General features: G+C 39.4%; 1 protein-coding gene across 3 annotated transcripts in view; it reads right to left on the bottom strand.

The window, feature by feature from the left end:
- The window catches only part of LCP2 (lymphocyte cytosolic protein 2), a 32,346-nt gene extending 18,632 nt beyond the window's left edge, over positions 1-13,714 (bottom strand). For all 3 annotated transcript variants that reach the window (XM_080399975.1, XM_080399976.1, XM_080399977.1), the window contains exons 1-3: positions 13,437-13,714; positions 9,832-9,894; positions 6,488-6,534 (exon numbers count right to left, since the gene is read on the bottom strand). In XM_080399975.1, coding sequence (XP_080256101.1) covers positions 6,488-6,534; positions 9,832-9,894; positions 13,437-13,514 — 188 coding nt within the window. In that variant the 5' untranslated portion in view covers positions 13,515-13,714. The remainder of the gene's footprint in view (positions 1-6,487; positions 6,535-9,831; positions 9,895-13,436) is intronic.
- Between the last annotated feature and the right edge of the window lie 6,710 nt (positions 13,715-20,424).

The following is a 20,424-nucleotide window of genomic DNA, read 5'->3' as shown; positions in this document are numbered from 1 at the left end:
TGTCTGTTTATCTCAGGTTCTAAATTCTGTAAAATCTTAACTTTATTGTTTGTTAGTGCAGAATTTTTTCCCATACATCTTAGATCTGGTCAATCGAACTCTGTATCAGTATTGCATAATCTTTGTTTCTGGCCAGGCAGTTGCCACTCTGTTTTGTTTTGCTGCTTCTTTCATGTCTTTCTGCTACTCAGCAATAATAATCCCCTAGCTTTTTCTGAATGACCTCATTTATGCATCTCTTTAATGTCTAACGGCTTTTCTATGCTGGGACTTGAGGAAGACACAATTTCAAGCAATATAATATTAAAAAAAATAAAGCCTGCAAAATCATATTTTTTTTTCATCCTCAACCATGCTAAAGATCTTTCTCTTATTTTGAATATCCCTTCTCTTGCCCTTTCTACTTTCCTAATACTTACTTTACTATAATTCAGATCAAAAGATAAATTCAAGTCATAGGGTTGCTCTATTTTATTACGGAAAATGCTATGGGGGCAGATCAGGCTGCCAGCACGTATCAGAGAACAAGCAATTTCAGATCAGTTTGATGGTGCTGTCTGAAAAGGATGAAGATGGGTAATCTGTAATTAAGGATCCACATGTGAAAACAGAAAGTCAGAGGAAGAATATTTTTTGGTGTTTCTGTTTGAAGACAGTGCTTTGCAGTTTTCTGATTTGAAGTAAATATTGTCATACTTGCCCCTTTTGAAGTAAGCACATACACAAATGTTAATAATTCAAGAAGGTTTGCAGCTGTCTAAATCCGACATCAGTACCCAAGCAAATTGTATAAAGCAAGAAAGATGCCAAGTTGTAGGCGCAGGACTCCTCACGCTCCTCTTCTTTCCCATGCAACTAACGCTCTGCGCAAGAAATGTCCTTCTGCTGCAGGTGGTAAGGAAGCTGCTGTGTGAATAATAAGTTCCATGTGAAACATCAGGAAACATTCTGGGGTCACCAGTGCACTGTGTGTAGCAGTGCTCTGGTTGAGAAGTAGATTACGGAACTTGTGTGTGGCATACTCTCTGTGTAGAAGAGGTAGAGGAAGGATCTTTCATAATACTTGTGTTTATTTTCAGCTAAAGAAGTATAATGAAGATCACTGGGTTTAGAGCTAATAATTATTTTAGTTCAGACTTCCATAGTCATGAATGAGACCTGAGTTTTTGGGAAGTTTCTGGACTGAACCTGGGCTGGCTGCTATGAGGATTTACACCAAATGGGTTTTGAGGAAAAATTGAAAGGGAAAAGTTGCTCATCTTATCTCGCTGTCAAAAAAATGATCATTTGCTGCTTAAAATTCAGTGTCTAATTTTTGCTTCAAGTTTATTGAAATGCTTTAAACTTCAGAGAGGTTATGAGAGGAAAGCAACGTTTAGAATAGTAACACTTCACAGTTAACATTATTGCAGAGAAGATTGGTGCACTGAGCTGCTGAGTCTGTAGCCATGCGAGGAAGGAAGTACCCAAACCACACTGCTTTCTGAGTTGTGGGAGTGGATGATAGGAGAGGATAAGGCAACAGCACTTGCAGAAAATGTTACTCAGACTTCTCTTTCTCTTTCTACCTCCTCCACCAGACACTTAGCTTAAAGCTGGCAGGAAGTTGAAGATAAAAAAGAAAAACAAAACCACACAACCAACCCCCAAAGCAGTACTCCCAAACTGGCTTCTGTTCACTTAACTGCAGATATCGTTGTCACGAGTAAAATCCATTCTACATCTATTGGGATAAAGGACTTAAGATGGATGAGAGAGATGGAAGGCAAAGTCCTCTAGGGCCAGGAAGATGCAGAGTTGCATATTGAACACTGTCAAGAGCGTAGTGATGAAGTCTTTGTTTTGGCCGTTGAGAACTCTGTCAGGCAGATGCAATACTAATATGTTGGCTTCAAAACTGAGTATTAGTTATATTCTAAACCTTTCAACAACCTTTAGTATCCCAGCTAAGAGAGCATGTGTGCACACCCATCACCTCTGCCCAAGGCATACCTTTTTAAAAGAGAAGGGTACCACAGATTTATTTTTTTTTTAGGTTTTCACTTTGACTCCCCTGAAAGTAGGACAACTTTCAGACTGCGCCATGTCAGTAGGTCTGAACACTTCCCATTCAGAACTCAGCTCACTTCCTATGTTTGAACTGGTGGGTGCAATTATGTATTTTAGTGCAGTGATGCTCTTTTTATTACTGGAGTTTTTCACAAGTGCTATAGGATATGCCATAAGATTTCTGACCAAGACTGAAAATTTCAAATCCCAGGTTTGCCAGCAACCTGCCACTGAGGATAGCCAAAGGGATCAACAGCCTGGGTTAGTACCTTGACTTACTGAAAACTTGGAAATCTTTTCTCTCAAGCTAGTAAACAATAAGAGTGGCAAAGACTGACTTTGGTGTTTAGATCATAGCTCAGGCATCGACCAGACACCAACATTATTTTGAATGAGATCTTTGCTTTTTCTTCTTTATTGATTCTGATCACATTAAGTAAGGCACAGTCTGTCGAATGCACTTTAAAATATTTTGAGACTCACATTTGTTATCCACAAGCATAAACCTTTATGACCTTCTGTGACTGCCAATAGTGATAATGAGCAGTAAGAAAACTCCATGTGTCCCTTCAGTTGTATATTGGCCTTTTGTTTCATTAGATTTATTTAAAAAATGTTAATTACACCCCCATGGTTAGGTCTGAGTTTTAGTTAGCACTTAAGACACATACTCAGTGTCTGCTCTGTGTAACATATACCATATCCCTTCCCTGTTTCCCTGATGTACCACTTACTCTCTCAGGATGCAGTGAGTTGTTTGTGAAGCTTCAGGTGCATGTTAACCTAGTGGTATTGATATTAATTTAAATGGTTACTTCATAAGATAGCAAGTACAAGAGTAATATGTATGAGCTCAACAAAATCCATAGCACTACGTTTTTTAACAGTTTTTCATATTGTTACCAAAATGCCAAATGTTAAGCTTAGTATATGTTTGAAAAAAAAACAGGTTGCAACTGTGCTAAGCTTTAATAACTGAATGAGTTGTTAGGTCAGCCATGATGCTACCTCTGTCTTAGGATGACAGCTCCATTCACGATAACCCAATCTCTAAAGCTGATGGTTGTGCCACATTTACTTGTTTTAATTTGTCAGTGGGAAAGGGGAGAAAATGTGTGTTAGCTGTTCCTGCCAATAGGTTACTTGGCCCAAATGTTGCTGCTCCTTAAAGGACTGTGGCAATGTGGTAGCTGGGGCCATGGCTGAGTGTCTCCTGGGCCATAGATTTCCACTAAAACTGTAAACAGATGATGTAGGGAAAACCCTTGGTGGTCTGGAACCTGGCGACTGCATTCCACCGCGGCATGCATGATCCCTCAAGAAATCTACGCGTGGCCTGTGCATTTGCAAGTGCAGTGAATCCTGAGCAGGCTTATTGCCCGTTAACCCTTTTGCCCACCACAGAGTTCCCAGAATAAAACTTGCGGGACTGTCTGGATACATCAGACACTTTGGTGCCCTTAAATATCTAAACTTTTTAGCAAAGTTTTCAGTAAAGAGTTCAGCTTTTTTAATGGAGAGTTTTAAAGGTTTTATGAAGCATTTTGATTTTCAACATGATGTTTAAATCCTTTTATCTGGTATTTAAAAATAAGCCAAAAGAAGATTTGTGAAGATGTGTACCTATAACATGACTGGTGGACATTTACTTTCAAAATAATAATTCTGTTAATAATAACAGAAAATAGTGGGGTTTTTTAATTAGTTTCAGGAAATGGCCTATCATACTTTGTAATGACAACTGTTACATACTTAGGCACTCAAAGATTCTTGTAAAAGTCACAGAATCATACCCAAGTAGTGCCACTGTTATATGCAAAGCTTGATCAGTAGAGTTGCTCAAATGTATGTATTTTCTAAACCTGCATACCTGGCTCAGGAGGCCGCTATGGATGCAGGCTGTGCTTTGCAAGCCTTGTATAGCTGCAAGTGCTGGCTTCTGCTCTCTGTACATGTAGGTCAGCACAACCTTGTAAAGTTACTGGAGAACAATCTCTCCTGTATATGTACTTTTTATTCATGCTGCTGGCCACTGCTGTAAGTGTGATGCTTGCTATTTATATTAAGCATTTTTACAGAACATGCCCAGATTTTAGGACTGTTTTTAAGTATCAGGTACTATAACTACAATATGCTAATGTGTATTTCAGCTTGTAGAAAAACTCTTCCTACTAGGTGAGGTCTACATTATGATATAAAAGTAAGGTGTGAATGTCTTCTAGTAGAAGTCAACAGCAAGCACTTTCCATTTTGATGACAGTGTAGAGATTCTGAAGTAATGAAATTCATGTTAAAAAAAATGGCAGGTTCTTCTACCCATGAATTTTATATGGTTGGATTTGTTTTTTTTTGTTTTGGGTTGTTTTTTTTGTTGTTGTTGTTTTGTTTTGCTTTGGGTTTTTTTTGTTGTTTTGTTTTGTTTGGGTTGGGGTTTTTTGATGGTAACCAGCTTTTTTTCCTATTAAAGCTCTAAACTCTTGTTTTACACAGCAGCATTACATGGAGGACCCCACATCTCACCAACCTTTTTGCATGTATATTCACAATGTTCTAGTGAATTGCTTCCCCGTGTGGAGAAAGCTGAGGACAAGGGCTTTTCTGGCAGAACTTTAATTCAGATTCAATAATTTACTTATTCAGTTCTTCAAGTTGTGCACCGAGCTTCACTCTTCTCTAAAAGCTCTTTAATTTCAAGTTCTCTTCTTTTTGAGAAACCCAAAACATCTGACTAGAAAAGGCTGTTTGCTTTCTGCTAGGGTGTTTTGAGGTAGGTGGACAGTGAAAACAGAATTTTCAAAACATTTTTGAGCTATCAATAGATTAGAATCATTAGGCTATGATCATTAGGTTAGGATCGTTTAGGCTGGATCTTTAAGATCATCGAATGCAACCCAGGACTCCCAAGTCCACCACTTAGATGAGGAGATAGGAGCAATGTCACATTGTTAGATTTCCTTTTAACTATTCAGCTATGACATTAATATCTCTTGTGTGTGTGTGTGTTTATTAGACCTTCCACTGACCACTTTTGACTCATGAATTTGGAAGGAAATCCCCAAAAATTCTCAAAATCAGGAGTTCAGACTGGGAGAACACAAGGCAGTTTTGCCAAAGGAGGGACAAATGATCACAGAATTAAAAGTGATGCATTTTACAGTATGGTAAAATGAGTTTTTTGCAGAGAATCTGCTGTGACTCTGGACCCTCAGTCTCAGTAACCACAGTTAAATGTTGCTTTTAATTGACAGTAAGTTAAAAAATGCTGAGCCACAGGGGCATTTTTTTTAATATAGTATGTTGGCCTCCTTACTAATACATCATACACCACCAATCCCTATTATTAGGAAATTTATTGTGTGAAAATATAGAAATAACCTTAAGAAACATGTCATATCCAAGGCTTTCACGTTCAAGTCCTTGCATATCTGATCCAAACAGAGGTATCCTCCTGCCCTCAGATCTAGCCATCAGCCTACCCATGAGCACGTGAATGTGGGAGATCACACAGGTATTTCAGAATATTTCAGTATTCTTAGCTTCACCAAAGCATCTTACACAAGTTCTGATGCATCAAAAAAAAGCAAAGCAGACTGTACCTTCATAGCAAAATCAAGATATGCATACAGGGAGTGAGTCCAGAATTGGGAAATGAGGAACAAAGAAACAGCCATGTTGGAACAACTTAAGTTCCTTTTTCCCCTCCATTGTTTAGAAAACCTCGGAGAGCTTCATGCGATCATGGTTAAAAACCTGCACCTTCCAGCTTAAATATGTACCTGAGAACTCATAGCAAAATAAAATCCTTCATTTTTCACCATGAAATATTAGAAGATAATTTCTCTGTCACTCAATATTGACTTAATGAGATCATTGTTCTTCAGTTAGTAACTTCTATGAAATTATGAAAGCTATTCTGGTAAATTTGAAACTTTTTCACGGCCTAATCTACAGTAGCTAAGGAAAACTATTTAACACTGAATCAAATGTTCCAGACTGATTTATCTTTAACGCCTACCTAAAGGAAAAGCACGTGATGAAAATCACTTGAACTTGAACTCCTCAACAGTTGTGTACATACCTGACTTTTTTTTTTCCCTTTGAGTTAAAGATAACAGTTAAGCAGTGAATAATTAAGTCATACTTTGAAGGTAATACTTGCAAAAAAGTTTAACTTTTGTGTAGCTGCTGTCAGTCAAAGAATTTATGGATGAGTTTTTTGAACAACCCCCAGACAATTTTTTTGTATTGCATCATTGTGCTTGAGCAGTCATGACAACACTCCTTTTATTTTGGAACATTCTTATTTTTCTCTTAGTACACTGCAATGAACAGGTCTCTAATTAATCACTTGTAAATCATTTGCCCAGTATTTCCTGTGAGTTTTCACTACAGACCAGCTAAGATAATTTTAATGTTAAATTGGTTTGGCTTTACTTACGGCACTCTGAGTTTGGGAAATTTCTGAATATCATTTTCAGACATGTTCTGAAAAAGAAACACATGGCATATATCACAAAATTGTCCATGGACACCCTGTGACTTACAGAAGAATACTCATTCAAAAATGTGTCATGAAGTTTCAACAGATAGGAATATAGAGTGCATAGAGAAGCAATGCAAGATAAGAGCCTGCCCATCCCATGGCTCATTTTCATAAAAAATCCTCTCTCTATTTTTCTTGTTTTGCTGGCTGTTGGTTTTTACTTCAAATTACTGCCAATTGTATTAAACTATCTAGGAGGTTAATAAGCATCATATATGTTTGTTTACACACAAAGGACTTCAACAAAATAATCGCATCTAACTTCAAAGAGAAGTATTTCTGTAGCTAGAATGTTTTAATGATATCTTGTCAAAAAGATGTGTAAGGAGAAGGGAAATCTTAAACCAGCTCTTACCAGCTGAGAGTTGGGTAACCAACATCAATCTGCAGGTGAGCCATTCTTCCAGGATTAATTTCAAATTAATAGGACCTTGTGCAAGGTTAAAGTCAACTCTTTTGCTTTTATGATCTGGGTGCTAATCCAGTTCTTTATTGATGTTATATTGTCACACTGACTTACAGGCAAGCTTAAAATCCATCCCTGCTCTGCTTCTCAAAAGAACTGGAAATAAAACTCTCTTCTGCAACAGCTTTCTCCCTTGAGATTGTTTAAGCTAAAGCAGGTGAACAAACGTTAAACCAAAAAATTCCAGATTTTTAAGTTTTCTTCTATTTTTAAGGCAGTGTGCAATGAAATACCCTTTATACAGGGCTGTTCCTGGCAGGCAAGGCAATCTCCTACCATAGATTCTGATTTAATGCTATTTTGCTTCGCATCTTTTTGGTACAGCTAAAAGATATGGTATTTAAATGATTTTGGAAGCTAGGTATATTGAATTCCTTCATGTCTGCATAGTCCAGTCGGGCAAAGTTGTGCATGGTTGTGAAGTTTCAGGGTGAAACTATAAATTTTAAAACAGAGCATCATTTGCTGGAGATTTGCATTAAGGACCTTATCTGCAACATCACAGTATACATCAAATCACATGTTCTAATGGAGATGTTGCTGAAAAACGTGGATTAAAAGCAGCCTTGGCAACCTAACAAAAATCTTTCTAAAAACTGGGATGGGGAGATAGTGATTCTCCCCCCTGCAATCATAGCATAGCATATAGCAATTAGATTCCAGATTACTCCTGACCTGACCTGAGTCTTGAGAACCTTACTGATGCTCCTGCAGAGAGACTCAGCCTCTCTCTTCTGCCATCATGCACAACTCCAGGTTTAGGACCAATTAACCCATTATGAAAACTTTTGAGAAAGTGTTTCATTTAGCTAATCACAAGCTTCGCAAACTCTCTTTGGAACGTGGATGATAGTCTGGTTCTTTCTTTCTTACTGCCAACAATAAGTTTCTAATTACACACTGGTTCACAATGCTATCAATGATTCTCAGGACAGAACAAATCCTATCTGTGTTTTCCAGCACTGTTTTGCCTCTGGGAGTACTCACAGCAGTAAAACAGAGAAAACATGTACTCCCCTTATGGAAATGTCCTGCAGGATTTACTGAAGCGTCATATTTTTTTCTAAAGACTTTCTAAGCTTCTCTCTGGAATTCTATTCTGGTGATAAACCTGACAAATACTATGGGTTTAAACTCTCATAAAAGGGCCATGTTGCCACTTTAAATATTAGATAATTTTATATAGGATAAGTTACATGGAATCCCTCTGATTTTATTCCTACTACATCTCAACTGGAGTTTCCTTGTGGTAGCCAGCAGATACAGAAATGTAACTTTGAAACTAGGGTGTTGTTCTGATGCATAAGATAGCAATATTTTTACAGTCAGGTTTACCATACAGATCTGACAATAGATATAAAACCTGCAGACATTCAGTCTTAACAGTTTCTTCTGTGCGAATGTAATTTGGCAGTTTCCAATAACATAAAATGTAAAAAGATATTTCTTAGAAAAGCCATTCATACAGAGAATCAACTGTACTCTAGAATTTTCCACTTAAAGTCTTTTTTGTTGTTCTGTTTAACAGGTGAACCGGTTTTTGCATTATAAAATTGACAAGTAGGTCAAAAGCTTAAAAACATTGTCTCAACAGGCATGAGCAGCTGCTTGCTTACTTAATAGAAAAGCATTCTTTGAATCTACTGGCATGCTTCTGGATAAATGCTGCACTCTGAGCTATACATTTACAGAAAAACTCTGGAAATAATAAAAAATTACAAAAATCACTTAGGAATCACACAATTATTGCTCTTGTTATTTGTACCTCACAATCTTTCAGGATTTCATAACGCTTCCAGAGCTAGAACTCCCACTTCAGCCACAGATCCTTAGCGCTTGAGCTAAGGAGAATCCCTCAGGCATTAGTAGGATAAATCCTATGACACACATCTGAATGATTCTGACTCCACCCAGCATGAGGGAAGTGTAATATCCTGTTCCTACAAAAGGTGTTTGATTTCAATGAAATGTCAAAAAAGATTGATACATTAGGATAAGTAAATAAAAAATAAGAAGGCTTTAGAAGAAGTTATGCATAGATTTTCCCATGATGGCTAATTATGCAGATGATCGAAAAGGTTACTTTAAGGGAAAATAGAATACTTAATATTTGGAAATAAAATAAAATAGAAGTAAAATGAAGTAATAATAAAAACCGTTACACATCTTCATGGATATGTATTTAAGACCTGAACTAGCAGATATGTCAATGGAAGTTGTCAGCTTTTCTAAAGTTAATTTGTTGCTAAAGCCTGGAGCAATGTTGATTTAAACCCACTGGGACCTTGCTTACTAGTTTTGTTTCTCTTAAATGTCATTGATTTTATATATTCCTGCAGAAGAAATCCAATTTTAACTATAGAGGCATGAAATAGTGATTACAATAGAGGGCCAGTCATTCTGGCCAGGTCTCTCTTCTTTAGTAGGAGAGGACACTTAATAAATGTGAATTTTCTGTAGTTACTATTTGAAAACAAGTACTTCCTATAAAGAAAAAAATGAATTCTAGACAAAATTGTGGTTTTATAGCTTCCTTTTCAGTTTAAAAAATACTAAAAATTATGCATATTAAAGAACATGTTTGGGTTCCCAGCATTCCATATTTAAAGCAAGCTTTCTGACTGATTTTAGCAAAGACGTTTGCTTCTTAAATTTGTACCCGAGTAACCATCTGCGAGCTAAGTGCTTTGCATCTGCCAATGCAAAGTAGGGAGGAGTCAAAACAATCTCTTGATTGGCATTTTACAGGAAGAAATTGTACAACTCTACTTACCAAAAACCTTTGTCCATTTATGCTGTGCTTCCTCACGACTTTCTCACAGTCCTTATACTTTAACTGTCAATGAAAAGAGGATGATTATTGCACCCTTAATTGTAAGAATGGATTAAGACACTTAGACATATGGCTAGCTTTCAGTAGATGCTTCAAGTAACCCTTTTGTAAACTGGAGCCTGTCTAAATGGCTCGTTTTGTTCTGTAAACATGAATTTTTAAGACAAAGGTTTTTGTGTGGACTTGAGGATTTTCATCCTTCTGGGAACATGTAATTTCTCACATTAAAAAAACACCTCACAGTTGCCTGGGCCAAAAAAATATTTGGGAAATGGATAGTTTTGGTACTGACGAAGATGAACGGTTGCTGAAAACAGGGATTACAGCAAAAACCTTACTGTCTTGGAATACTGAACCTTGATCCTGGTTGCTGAATTCATTATTCTGATTGAAAAGTTTCCTTTTCTGGATGGAAATGTCATTTGTTAATCCTGGAATTTATCTATAATATTTGAAAAGCTTTTCCACAATATTATGTTTTACATTAGCATCTAGAACAAGGATATGCATTTTAAAAGTTGATCATGTACATAAGAAAAGAAAGCTCCTAGTCCTACCAGGCAAAAAATTCAACAATAATTGGGGACACTTAAAAAAAATAATTGAAAAAATGTTAGGTATATTTAGCAAGACATGCCTCTTAAATATTTCAAGTGGGTGTCTTAAGTGTTTTTTAATTTGAACAGTAATAGCATACTATGAGAGCACAACTTATATTTTTGATCTGGCTAGAATGCATGCTTTCTGTTTCAAGCTGATCAAGTCCATATCAGAAAGAACCCAAAGAGTGGGCAGAAAAAGTGACATTTTGGAGCCTTCAAGAGAGCAGAATGGCTGTGGGCCTGCCTGAAACTTCAGTTAGTGAAAGTTATGCAGACAAATTATCCTGTGCTGCTGGGATAATTCCCCTAAAGCAGAGAACACCTTATAGGGAGCATTATGTTCTTTCTTAGTTCTGTCCTATTTATGCACCTCAAGGAATAATTTTGTAACAGTGTTGCATGAGAACAGATCCTGAAAACATCTGAACAACTGAGAGTATTTTTAGGAGCCACCTTCATTTATTCATATGCAAAAACAGGCCTAACTCTGCTAAATATTTTAGGAGACAGATTAAGACTCTTGCACAGACCAAGGACTTAAACCTGTAAATTATGTCTCTGTCATGCAGCGAGTCCTATCATGACATTACAGCTCAAGTCTGTATGTGGCGGTGAGCAACTGCTGTATTTGGTAGAACGTATCAGTGTGACTGACACCTAATCTCTTCTTAAATTAATTAATGAAAAATACTGTTTAGCTATTAAAAATAAACCTTGGGATATTAGAAATATGACCATCTTTGCTTTTTCTAAAAAAAAAATAAAATTTGAAGTCTTTAGAAATTCTTTGAAGGTTTGATTCTTTATTGGTCCTTCCCTATTTTGAACACATGGTTTAAATTAACATAGGCTATAAGGTAACACACACAGAATTATAAATTAGATCTTATTACTGATAAGCATGAAGAATTCTTATTTGACAGAAATGGAGGACTTTATTAATTCCGTAATATATCATAGCATTGTTACATATATTACTGATGTGTATGCTGGCTGAATTTTGCTAATATGAAGGTGTAAGCTAACAATGAATTGACAAAAATCTTACCACTGCCCTGGGTCATGACCAATCACTTCAGGTGAAAGGAGATATGAATGTGATTGGCCTTTGAAAATTACCCCACAATTAGCTCAATTTAGGAGGAAAGAATTTGCTTATCCCTCTTGGACTTGAATCCTGGCTTCGAACATATGGCTTCAGGCAAAATATACTAAGCAGGTGCAAATAAAGCATTCCTAATATTCAACCATTTAATGATACATGTGAGGGAAATTGTATGAGTTTATCTGGGGAGAAGATCTGGTCACTTGTGGCCGTTGCCCAGAGATAGCTGACTTAGGCTGCCAATACTGTCTTACACGGGTCTCTTAGATGACTTTAAGCAGCTTTTGCCTTGATTCAACTCCCTCAAAGTGGAACGCCAGGATTGTCTCTATCCGGAGGGGTATCTGGATCTGTCAAAGGGAAGTACTCAAAAATAAATGTAACCAGGCACGTTCAGTTATGATAAAACCTACAGTTAATCCTTCTGTCACTGTTAATAGAATTATCAACTCTTCCAGGAAGCCGCTTCCCCTAGTCTCTTGGAAACGGTGACCCAAACCACTGTGCCCCAGCGTTGTAATGTTTTTCGTATCTGTCTGAGGTTGTCTGTTGATAAAGATCTCATCTGTTCCATCTCTGAGTCTATCACTTTGCTGTGCCACTAACCCCTGCACCCTAAAATTAGAAGTTTGCAGGTAGTTGGTAGTTTCAGTTCTCTGGAGATTTGGTAGACATAGACTTCATGTTTGATCTGCTTGTCTGTTTTAGCTAGTTTTTCATCCTCGTATCAGACTTGCAAAATCAACTTCCCAGATAAAACTTTTGTAGTTATACATGCCATTGAAACAACAAACAGCATGATTTCAAAATGAAGCCCAAACTGTTCCGGGTTTTACAAGTCCAGTCTGACAACTTACTGGAAAATCAGCCAGCTATGCTGATATTGCTTGCAAATCTTCCCAAATCTTCTGATTGACCTGAATGTTAAATTCCAGGATGGCAGTTTTGGACTTTGGGAGGAACGTGTTCAGTTGCCAGGGAGATGGAGCAGACACTCTCTGATGTGAACTGAAAAATGAGCCATTTACAGAGAACACACAGAAGTGAAATCTCAGTAAAATTGGCTCAGTTACACATTCCTGGGCAATTGCAAAGGTGTCAGCAGTGCTGTGCAGAGGATATATTTTGGCAGTGAATTCCCGTTTTGCCTTTCAGAGTATTTATTCAGTGTGGAAACTCCTTTGCATTGTAAAATAAAATTTATAGATCATCACAAGTGAAAAAGATGTCAAAACAAACAGAAGTTCTGAGCTAGTCACACAAAGTAGTCAGAAAAGTTTACAGTGACAGGAAAGAAGGGGTAGCTAGTAATCTTTACCCATGAGGTTTGCCTACAAAGTTTTAGAATAGGGAAGTCAAATCAAAAGGTGAAAGGTCTTTCTAGCTGAGCCTAAAAAAAATTTAGGAGTCCATGTATCCACTGTTGTTAAGTTCCTGGCTGCGTTCTCATGGATGTGATTAGCAAAGACATTCAGAGACTCATTTGTGAACACGGAGCAATTGAAAAAAATGCTCTCTTCTGAAAGTCACTGAAGAAGACCTAGAAAACTTGTAATCTTCACACATTAATGCCCTCTACAGCTGTTAATATTTGCTATATCAACAATTGTAGTAAAGTGAGTATTTTCTCTAAAAGACATGACTTTCTCTTGTACCTAATTTAAAACACACTTTCAAGATTCATTTATAGATTTCCCTGGCCAGTTTAGCTCAGCTTTTTAATTGTCAGAGGTTTTGGTTTTAGTTTTGCAGCAAGCTTTGCCCAATATAAAAATAGGTAAATTTAGCACAAACAATATTACACTAGTTTGCTCCTGACAAAACACAGTTAAACTTACCGTCCTAAAATAGTCTGCTAATTCATCTGGGTTCCACGTAACCACGTCTGAACGGTAAGGAACATTTCGCAAATCCATTGTAAGTTTTCCTCTCCGGGCAGCTAGAGAACGTTCATAGCAGTATCGTCAATGAACCAGCCATGTATTTCCTGCACGCGCCCACCTCCACTGGATCCAGTAATTCCTCGCCTAATGCCCAGTTTCTTCTGTTTAAGAGCTGTTTTTGTAAATGTAGAACTACGTTGTTAGGACTTCCAGGAGAGATACTGCTTCCTCTAACACAAAATGGTCTCTTCTCAGAAAAGTTGTCAGCTAGTCAGCCTTACCACTTCCTTTGTCTGAATATAAATAAGTAAACAAGGAAGCACAGTAAAATGTTGAAAATATTCTGCCTGCTACATGTAAGTGAGCTGCTGTGGACCTATTTGCTTGTAACTGCATACATAAACATTTACATATTTACACACTCCATACACTATAAAAATATTGGCATATTATCTGCATGGACATTGGTTACTGCTTCAGTGCAAGTCTAGCCTGGGCAAGACCCCCTCCAAAGAAGAAACATTCACTTAAGAGAAACTTCTTCAACTTACCTCACACATGGAGTGTCACATTATCTTTCTTTGATTTGTGCAACAGTAGAAGGTTGTTGCTGGAGTTGTGCATAAGGGGGTAATGGTTGAATTAGGGATGGAATTACAGTCAGCAGTCCTTCAAATGAGGAATCTCTCAGTGAAACTAAAAAACAGACAAGCTTAGAGGAAAAGTTATTATGTTGTCATTATTTCCGTGCCCCATTTTTCAGCTACCTCTAATGAGGATTTCTGTGTCTGAAAAAAAATCCACAGAGCCATAATATTACCACAGGGACATGACGGACTGTATCTGTCGTGTAAAGCCAATTCAGGCACTGTCCTCTCAGTAGGTCCTTTTGGTGAGACTACATTTAGTAATTCCAAATGTGCCTATTTTTTACAAAAAGCCACCATGTCCATTGTCCCTTTTCTTGATGTGGATCTCCTTCCAAAGCTGTGTTGGTATGAATGCCTGAGGTCACTGTTCGCATCTGCTCCATTTAACTGCACAAAGGGTGGCATTTTGTGAGCTTCCTATATTAGTAAGACTACATGCATAGTTCTGAAGCACTGGAAAGTTTCTCATCTTTCTAATGAAATGCATCACTCGCGCTATTTCTAGTCATTGAAGACCTTCTAACCTTGGGTCTGTAATTTGCAAGTGCATTCCATACAAGTGTGTGTATTTGAGATCATATCTACAAGTCTCAGTAGTATTGTATATGAGTTTTCCTTTTGAAATTCACAGTCTGACTTAAAGTACCTTATTTTTTCTGGGGAAATTTTGGTAAATGATGGCAGCATAGTAATTAAAACTCTTTAAAACTAAACTGCTGTAACAGCTGGTCTAAACACTGTAACATTCATCAAATACATCATATAGCTGTTTGATGGGTTCCTACTTGAAATGGCCTACATGAATCATCTGAGGCATGTACTGACGGTATCACAGAAATACCATCACCTCTTCATTGCAAATCTTAAGTTTGGGGATGAAATAGGGCTAAATTAACTCATGACAAAGAATCCCCAAAGAAGAAGTTGTTTTGATGGTGCATTATGATCAGTGGTAGAGTGGGGATCACACAGCATACGTCTCAGCCACCCCATCACACACCATGTCTTTCAACAGAGAAACAAGTTTCTTACAGTACGGAAAGAGGAAAGAGCCTGTGCTATAATTTCTAATTGTTCATTCTATTATAGTGTTTCATTACCTTCTAATGTAATTTCTATCCCAAATCCAGTGTAGCAACTCTAATTTCAATTGCGTTATTCCTTATTTGTACTAATATAAAATTAATTAGTCTAGTCAGAATTTATTCTGATGATGTTACAGAAGAATCATAGATTCATTTATTCTGATGCTGAGATAGGAGAAAAGCAGTCACCTTTGAATTCAATCTCCTAGCCTAGAGAGCAACTAAGAAATTCTAACACATTTATCTAATCATTATTATTTGTTTAGATCCTGTCTATGTCACTGTAGAGTACATTGTAGATACCTGCATATTTCATGCATTTTGCAAAATCCAGCTGCACACATACTTGAGCTTTGTCTTTAACTAGAATTTCTTCTGTGATGTGATAAAGACATAGGATGTGGTGGCCAAGTGAGGCTTGCTGAGGAAACATCACTTTGTATTTTCTACATTTGTATTTTCAGATACACTGTTAAATTAGTGTAATGATTTCAAATTACATTTCCAATCTATGCATGTATTTGAACACGTCAATGGAAAATGTTGTTCAACTTGCAAATAACCACGCATGAGTCATGGCCCCCAGTCCCAACTAAACTGCAGAGAATTGTTATGAAAGATGTTTTTAATCATCTGTCTTTGTGGCCCAGAAATGCAATGTGGCAAATCCCATATTCCACAAAAGGAAAATCTTGATCCTGGAAAAAAGGCCCCACATTATTTCCTCATGCTTTTAATTGTTCTTCTGTTCACTTTTCCCATATATTCCCATTTGTTTCTTCTTTCTCTTTCTCTCTTCAAAGTCACTGTGGTTACCTCCAGAGTCAGCACTTTCTCCCATGTGCTCCTGTTGCCGCCAGTGTCCTCTGCTCAGAGGCAATTTCAACACTGATGGTCACCAAGAAAGGAAATGGAGAAACAAGAAGTTGAATGTCCACACTTGCACAAACAAGCCTACATGCCAGAATCTCCAGCCAGATTTGGGCAGGAGCGAAAAGGAGGACATCTGGGAAGCAACCACATCTGATTTTTACAGAGGAAGACAGAATGACTGCAGGGATAGCATTAGGGTGGTTAAATGAAGTGCAGCCAACAGGCAGGGCCACAGAGACTTCCTGGGGAAGAACGTCAGGTTGGCAGGCTACACGCAGAAACTTGGTTGATACCTGAATACATTTCAGAGGTGACAATCCTAACTGTCTGCTGGGAATGATCACATGCTTTGAATTGTAGTAGTTCAATCTTATATTGCAAGAAATGAAGACGCAATAAGTAGGCAGCACAAGATACATCTGATCCGTAATAAAATTTTTCATCTAATTCAGTTGGCAATCTTCCACGAAATGGATTTTAAGCTCTTAGATTTTCAAATGCTGAGGAACACTGACATTACAACTATTATCAGGTGCGTACCTTTTCCATTAAGACCTTTTTTCCTCTTTTTAAAGATTCAGGTCTTTTGTAGTGGATGCCTGCAGTGACACAACCTTCACATAAGAAATGTGTGTCTTCAAATAACAGCTGCCAATGGTACAGTTCTTTCAGATGTGGCAATGGTCCGGTGACTGGTATTTGGAAATGTGAGAGTCTAACCATTTCAGGCACTGCAGGAAGGAAATTCACACTGCCCACATTCCACTGTCTTCAAAGAGCATCGATATTTTCCATTTTCTCTCACCTCTTTCTGGTGATGTTCTGTCCTGCAGCACCCTTTTGTAAAGTGCAGACAAGGACTTCCTTTGAACAGCTTTCAGAATGGCTTATTTTTATAGAATAACTCAGTTTACATGGCAGTTTTCCTAAAGCCAAGCAAAAAAAGTGAAACCTCATAAGAATTTAGTCTTCATGTTCATCTCAGTCCCAAAGCAAAGTGGATCTTCATGACGTTTTGGTTTTGCCCCACCTAATTTTGTTTTTAAAAGACTCGGGCACTTTCTTCCTTTTATCCTGGGAACATTTATCATTGCCAGCCTGTATTTCCCCTTTTAACATTGTGTGCCTTATTCCCAAGCTGTAAATCTATCTATAACACATGGAAAACATGTTTTCATCTTTATACCCTTTAAAAATCACCACAGTATTGTTATATATTCCTGGCTGTCTTTAATAATCACCGAGCCACTCTTCCTCCTCCTCAAATATCCTTATCCATTATTTCTTTAATTCTTGTAGTCAAGTGTTAGCCTTGATTTTGCAGCATCTCTGCATTAATACAAGATCAAAACCTGAGTCTTTGCCAACTTAAAAAAGCGCTTCTGTAGGAATGGAGCTACAAGTCGTCGTCCCTCAGCTAGTGACCACCTCACAGCCCAGCACCCAGCACTAGTCCTGCTGTGCTGAGGAGCAGGGATGGACACTGAACTGCTGACACTGAACTGATTTGATACTTGGGTAATATATATGACATTTGATGGGACTAGCAGTTGAGGTAGATGCTAACCAACCTACCTGCATCTGAAATACGTGATTTGAATTAAACTGAGATACCGGCTTCCAATCCAATTTCACAAAAATAAAATTTCTGTATTCATCTTTCTGATCTCAACCTTCAGCAGTGATTTTCCTGGGCAGGAAGAAAATGTGCATACTTGAAGAAGCATGTTTTCCATTACTAGTGAATTGTTTTACTTTGAGTAGGTGGAAATGGGGAGTTCAGGCAGTTCCAAAATGCCTGAAATCCTAGAATGCAGCCACTAGAGTGCAGCTGAAGTCTATTCAGAAAACAGAGCATCAACTATCTATTAAGGTGCTGTAAAAAAAAGGCAAGTAGTTAGAGATATTCTAGCAAGAGTACTGTTTGTTCAGGTGCATACTTTGTTCCACTGTTAGGGTCACAGTGGCATAACGTGTCTAGTTTGTCCAGACACTGAACAAAAATGCAGAGGAGAACACCTAGCAGGACTTGGAAATGGTGTCTACTGAGGAAAGACTGGAAAAAAATAATGTTTTGCATAGTCTGGGAAAGGGAAAGACAAGGGAAGGGAAAAGGAGACAAACTTAGTGACTTTGGGTGATAGCAATCAGTTGTTCCTGTGACCTGTGAAAGGCTCTGCTAACAAGAAAAGTAGCTGCAACCTTGAAAAGTAGGCATTGCAAGTGGAAGGACTCTCCTGCCCGATATTTGAACTGTTCAGAGCAATTCAACAGCTCAGTTCATAAACTGCCAAACAATGCCGGCCCTGTTGTGACTCAGAAGGAAGCTAAGTAGGCAAAAAGAGCAACTGGAGAGGCTGTTGGGTTTGGATGTGATATTCCATTTTAGTACAGCGCCTTCCAGGTACAGAACTCTACCAGTGAACACACAGGTTTTGTAACTGAATACGCAGGTTTGACAGAGACACTGGACTTACGTAATGTGCAGATGAAGAAAGTTCAAAACACACCATTTAGTGCCAGGTAATTGCTCAGACCATTTCCACCTGTGCTTTCAAAACCCACCGGTTTCCTCCCACCAGCTCCAGACATGACCTCTGCCAAGGGGGTGGGAGCCAAGCCCTTGGCTCTGCAGGGCTCCCCAGGGCCCCGTTCCACCAGCAGAGCTGCTCTTTGCTCCCACAGCTCCTGCGCCAGCTCCTGGTGGCCCCCGGCCCTCCTGCCCTCTCTGCACCACTGCAGAGCTGAGCTGTGCCGTGCTGGGCTGGGGGAACCGCCAGCTCTGCAGCCAGACCCCATCCGATGCCAACTGTGGTGAGCATTTTGGGGTTTTTGAAAATTAGAGTTAAATCAAGGCTAGATTTTGCTGTTGTGGTGGGTAAAAGCCTGTTATTTCGATCTGACTGTGAGGAGAGGTGATCAGGCTCAAATTATTTTTATCAGTGCTGTAAACAAAAGGGGTGATCAAAAAAGTCCCCGAACAAAGTGGTAAAAGATGGGAAAGGGAGAAAAAAGGACCAACGTGAATTCAGTAGGGATGTCCCCTTTCTGTGTCCTGCCCCATTCTGCCCTGGTTACCCCTGAAGAGCTGGGACAGGGTGGACTGGACAGTGCTGTGACATGGCTGGCGCTATGACATGACTGATGACATGGCCAATGGTGTGAAATGGCTGGCGCCGTGACATGGCTGGTGCTGTGACATGGCCTGTGCTGTGACATGGCCGGTACTGTGACATGGCCGGCAGTATGACATGGCCAGTGCTGTGACATGGCGGCACTGTGTCATGGCTGGCACTATGACATGGCCTGTGCTGTGACAAGGCCAGCAGTGTGACATGGCCGGCACTGTGACATGGCCAGCGGTGCTTTCACCTGGCTGGTGCTGTTACATGGCCGACGCTGTGACATGGCCAATGTTGTGACATGGCTGGCACTGTAACATGGCCATTGCTGTGACATGGCCGGTGCTGTGACATGACCTGTGGTGTGACATTGCCTGTGCTGTGACATTGCCAGTGCTGTGAGATGGATGGTTCTGTGACATGTCCGGCACTGTGAAATAGCTGGCAGTGTGACACAGCCGTTGCTGTGACATGGCTGTTGCTGTGACATGGCCAGCACTGTGACATGTCCAGTGCTGTGACATGGCCGGTACTGTGACATGACTGGCACTTTGACATGGCCGGCGGTGTGACATGTCCAGTGCTGTGACATGGCCCACGCTGTGAGATGGCTGGCTGTGTGACATAGCCGGTGCTGTGACATAGTTGGCAGTGTATACACGGCCGGTGCTGTGACATTGTCGGTGCTGTTACATAGCCAGTGCTGTGACCTGGCCAGCAGTGTGACTTCTCCGGCACTGAGACATGTCCGGTGCTGTGACATGGCCGGTGTTGTGATATGGTTGGCGGTCTAAAAACGGCCGACAGTGTGACACAGCTGGTGCTGTGACATTGCCTGTGCTGTGACATGGCTGGTGCGGTAGAGATGGACGGTGCTGTGACATGTCTGGCACTGAGACATAGCTGGCATCGTGACACGGCCGTTGCTGTGACATGGCCGGTGCTGTGACATGGCAAGTGGTGTGTCATGGCCAGCAGTGTGATGGCCAGTGCTGTGACATGGCCGGCGCTGTGACATGGCTGGCTGTGTGACATGGCCAGTGCTGTGACCTGGCCAGCAGTGAGACATGGCCGGCACTGTGACATGGCCAGCGCTGTAACATGGCCGGCATTCTGACACGGCTGGCAGTGTGACACAGCTGGCGCTGTGACATTGCCGGTGCTGTGACATTGCCAGTGCTGTGAGATGGACGGTGCTGTGACATGTCTGGCA

The sequence above is a fragment of the Falco punctatus genome (assembly GCF_963210335.1).
Source record: "Falco punctatus genome assembly, chromosome: 8".
Taxonomy (NCBI): Eukaryota; Metazoa; Chordata; class Aves; order Falconiformes; family Falconidae; genus Falco; species Falco punctatus.
The sequence above is the reverse complement of the archived record's forward strand: the minus strand, read 5'-3'. Positions and strand labels throughout refer to the sequence as shown.